At 36.0% G+C, this 4312-nt stretch overlaps 1 protein-coding gene and 1 long non-coding RNA gene across 3 annotated transcripts; one reads left to right on the top strand and one right to left on the bottom strand.

Moving 5' to 3' along the window:
• LOC107605668 (purple acid phosphatase 23-like) lies at positions 301–3544 on the top strand. Of its 2 annotated transcripts, none has more exons than XR_002349549.1 (4): positions 301–826; positions 1979–2039; positions 2113–2197; positions 2972–3544. XR_002349549.1 is itself a non-coding variant. In XM_016307625.2 (4 exons), the coding sequence occupies exons 1-4, from the start codon at positions 1736–1738 to the stop codon at positions 3062–3064; spliced, it is 261 nt and encodes an 86-aa protein (XP_016163111.1). In that variant the 5' UTR covers positions 1721–1735; the 3' UTR covers positions 3065–3544. The 2 variants fall into 2 exon arrangements, 1 of the variants encoding a protein (XP_016163111.1); XM_016307625.2 differs by lacking the exon at positions 301–826 and adding an exon at positions 1721–1757.
• Positions 1396–4312, bottom strand: LOC110263654. Its single transcript, XR_002349550.1, has 2 exons — positions 3978–4312; positions 1396–1675 (listed from the first exon to the last, which is right to left on the bottom strand). It is a non-coding gene; the product is annotated as an uncharacterized LOC110263654 (long non-coding RNA).

The raw sequence follows: 4312 nt of genomic DNA, 5'->3' as shown, positions 1-4312 counted from the left end.
TTGTCAAACAAATTTAAAAATATATATACACAAAAAAATTAATCAACATTTTATGTAAATATATATTATTTAATTAATTTTAATATTATATTTTATATTTATTTTTAATTTAGTAATTAATTTTTTTATAGATATATAAATATCAATGTTTTGAAAATCGGACCGGACCAGCCGGTTCGACCGATCTACCGTCAACCGGAAGCAAATACGGTCCGATTTGTCCCCAAAACCGTTTCTCTAAAAACCGGAAGAGAACCTCGAACCGGCCTGTTTTCGGCCGGTTGAATCGGATAGGGAACCGACCGGTTTAAAAGAAACGGCGTCGTTTTTGCCAAATTTGCTTACTTTCACTCTTGGTTCTGAAGCTCCTTCGTTTCTTTCTCCCTTTCTCCCTCCCTTTCTTTCATTCACTCACAGAAACTCAGCCAAAAAACCCTAGCACTGTAAGCCTCCACCACCGCCGCCGCAAGGAGTGGCATACTGCCGCCGTCCGTCCGTATCTAGCTTCCCTCGTGCTCCAAGTCTTCAACCCCCGTTCGCTGTCACCGATCGCAGCTGCTTCCTCGAGCTCGGCGTCCGTCGTCTTTGTCTGCTCAGCCGCGCTTCCGCCGCCGTTGGTTGCCGTTAACGTTCGCGTCTTCGTTCAGCCGTCGTCTTCGTTCGCGTTCTTCGCCGTTCAAATTTGCTCGGGGTTCACCGTTCGCGTTCACTCGCCGTTCACCGTTCGGGTTCGCGTTCGTCTGGAAGCCACGTTGCCCTGCTTCAAACTCTGGGACCAACCCGCGCGCTCCACCTAGCCGTCGAACTGCTCTCTTTTGTCGCCGCCGTGAGTTCCCTAAACCCACCACCAGACAATACACTCACACAACACCAATACTCTGCTTCAAACTCTGCAACTTCTTATTTCTATTACAATAAGTAACTATTTGCTTTGGCAGTGGTTTGGATTTTTTTCATAGACTGAATTAAAGTATACAATAGTTATGTTCTCTTCTCTATCACATTGATACTAAGCTTTGAATTCTCTTATTTAGTTTCAAGTTTACCGCATTCAACATGTTTGATGAAATGCTTTAACCATATTTCGGGTTGGTTTTATCATTTCTAGCTTTTAGAAACTTAGTAAGTTGATTGCATGTGAAATTAGAATAATTGGATCTTAGTAATTAGGAAATTTTAGCTGCACAAATAGCATCTTTGTACAAAACATATTAGCATGATGATTCCACTTGCATTAGTGTTCTTTGGTAAATTTTAACTGTTAGTGTGAACTTGTTAATTTGCTAATTGTTCTTGTGTTGTTGTTCTGTTGTTCTTCTGTTATTTTTATTTTATTTTATTTTTTGTTGTGATTTTCTGTTCTTGAACTTGTTAAGTTGATAATTTGCTAAATTGTTGGGCTGCTGTTGTTTTAATTTGCTAAATTGTTAGGTTTCTGTGATTTAATTTGTTGGATTTTCTATTTAGGTCTTGTTCTTGTTTATTTGCTAAATTGTTGTTGTGTATTTATTGTTGTCTTTGAGATTCTTGCTGGATATTGGTGATCATTGATTTATTATATACTTCATGTTTTCATTGTTTTCTTCTTCTGAAGGAAAAAAAATTCTGTTTTCATTGTTTTGTTGATTGTTTGTTTTGTTTCAGAAATTAATTTTTTGTGATCAATGCTCAAACTCTAAGGTAGCGTTTGTTTGCAGAGACTGGAACTGAGACTGAGAGACAGAATCTCAGTATTATGTTTGTTGAGCTAGAGACTGGTACTTAAATTTATGTCTCTGTCTTCAAAATTTCAGTATTTCAGTACCTCCAAAAAGTAGGGACACTGGGGACAGAAAAATATAAAGACAGAGACAGAAATTTTAATTATAATTTGTACCTAAATTACCCCCTTCTAATTTTATAATTCCAAAATTACCCTTAATGTAAATCAAGCTTCTTGATCAACCATCGTTCTTCTCATTCTCCTTGGCCACTGCAGCCGCTGAAGCATTCTTCTTCAAGAACAGCCACCGCGTCGCCGCTGGCCTCGCCACCGCTAGGTAAGTGATTTGCCGCTTGCAAGTTCATATTCGTAGCCCTCATCTTCTCATCTCCTATTTTTCTCCTTCATAGAAAAATCAAAGAACGAAGATGCCGCCTCTCCTGGGTTGCTGTCGACCTCAACCATCAACTCCTCGTCCGAACTGCTCTGACCCAAGTTAGTTCTATACAAATGTTATTTAATTTACTGATTCCTTTCATCTTTTCCATCGTTCCCTAATCTGTGGATTTGTTCGTGACCTAGCATTGGAACCTGTTTGCTTGGTTTGTCATTATTTTGTTAATGGTATGAAGTAGTAGCATTGAAGTTGAAGAAATTCTTTGCCTGGTGTGGATTTGTTCGTGACCTAACTAACCCATTTATTTCAGCTTTATAATTAATGAGTTTATGATGTCTACTTCCTTTTAAGTGCCACTAATTGGATCATTACTCAATTCATTAGCCTGACTACATCTATTTGTTGATTTCATTCTGGATTATACTTTTTTTTTCCAATTTTTTTATGTCCGCGACTGTTATTGTTCCATGCCTGCACAGAGCTCTCAGGACTATAATTACCAAATCTTCTTTTTTGCCTTTTGGAAGAGTTTAATGTGCTTAAAAGTACCTGAAAAAGTCACTTTCAGTATATTAAATGAGAGAGAAAAATCGATATTATCATTTTTATAGTGTTTCTATTGTATGTCCTGTTTAGATTTCCACTTGAAACTAAATTAAAATTGAGAAGTAAATAGAGTTACATGTCTTTTGATTCCAAATTTTTATTCTTGTTTTTGATAAGTGGTCAGAACAATACAGATGGCTAAAGGTTTGTTTGTTTCCCAATTGATCAAGGATATACTTTTATAACTAGTAAATGGCATCTGAGATTATAATTATGGAAGAGAAATCTTATTCCACTATTGTTTTCGATCTTGTCTTCGCTTACAGGTAGATCTATCAAAGGTGGATAGGAAAAGGACACCTTGGCTGGTTGTGTTGTTTCATGTACCATGGTATAATAGTAACAAGGTTCATCAATGATTAACTCAACTCATGCTTACTGGAGTTGGCACAGGAATGATGATGACGAGTCAGTAAAAACTGATAATTTTTGGATAACCTCTTTGGTTAGCTCGAGATGTGTTGATGACAAGAGCCATGAACTCCGGAGTATGCTTATGACACCGTAAAAGCCTCAGATCCGCCGGTGCCATCCCTTAACTTGGTGGATTAGCAAGAGTATATATGACACTGCTAGCAGCTTGAAAGGACTATATAGAATATAGATTGATGATACTGAAGCATTTAGCATATTGAAACTGGTTCTGATTGTATAGTTGTATATTTGAATGCTCAAAAGACAGAGAAATATAATTAAATCATCAACTTTTAGTGTAGTGATGATGTTCTCTTGGATGGTGTTACTTGTATTGTGAGAACTTGTTATCTTGATTTGTGTACATAAGAAGTTTAAGAACTGCTTATATAACCGATGCAAACGTGAGTCTTTGTATTGATTTATGTCTAAAGCATGGCATGATTGGTCTATCATTGTATAGTAAATGAAGCATAATTTTATCCTTACATATTATAATCGAGTAGAATTTTCATGTTGCTTGCAGCTAAAAAATACAGGTAAAATGTTTGTGTAACTCTGTTAAACAGGAAAGGAGAGGAGAAAGGGTAGAGGAGATGATAAAGGAGGTTGTTGCTTGCTGAGAAAAATGAAATTGGATTTGGGAGTTAGGGCTGTTAATTAAAATTAAGGGGTATTTTTGTAATTTTAAATTTTTAGTCTCTATTTTTATTTTAAACCAAACAGGATACTGAGATATAAATCAGTCTTGTACACTTTTACACCAAACACAATACTGATACTTATTTTTGTCTCTATCTTTTGGTCTCTGTCTTTCTGTCTCTGTCTCTTAGTCTCTGTCTCGCAAACAAACGCTACCTAAATGCTGTTCTGTTGGTTTTGCAGTGTTTGTTTTGTTTCAGAAATCAATTTTTTGTTATCAATGCTCAAACTCTGAATGTTGTTCTTCTGTTTTTGTTTTGTTTTGTTTCATAAATCAATATTTTGTGATCAATGCTCAAACTCTGAATGTTGTTCTGCTGTTTTTGTTGTTTCAGAAATCATTTTTTTGTGATTAATGCTCATACTCTGAATGTTGTTCTGTTTTGTTTTAAGGCTGTGTTTAGAAGAGGTGATTGATTTCTAAGTGTTGTTTTGTTTTTGTTTTAAAGCTGTGTGTTGTGTTCAATTTTCATTTTGTAGGAAATTCTTTG

The sequence above is a fragment of the Arachis ipaensis genome, chromosome B06, assembly GCF_000816755.2.
Source record: "Arachis ipaensis cultivar K30076 chromosome B06, Araip1.1, whole genome shotgun sequence".
Lineage (NCBI taxonomy): Eukaryota > Viridiplantae > Streptophyta > Magnoliopsida > Fabales > Fabaceae > Arachis > Arachis ipaensis.
Note: the sequence above shows the minus strand (reverse complement) of the source record. Positions and strands in the feature narration are given on the sequence as shown.

Excerpts from the sequence above, each read along its gene's own strand:
- LOC107605668 (XM_016307625.2), top strand. The coding sequence starts at position 1,736 with ATGTTTGTTGAGCTAGAGACTG. Across the intron at positions 2,040-2,112 it reads GCTGGCCTCGCCACCGCTAG|AAAAATCAAAGAACGAAGAT; the intron begins GTAAGTGATTTG and ends TCTCCTTCATAG. Across the intron at positions 2,198-2,971 it reads TCCGAACTGCTCTGACCCAA|GTAGATCTATCAAAGGTGGA; the intron begins GTTAGTTCTATA and ends CTTCGCTTACAG.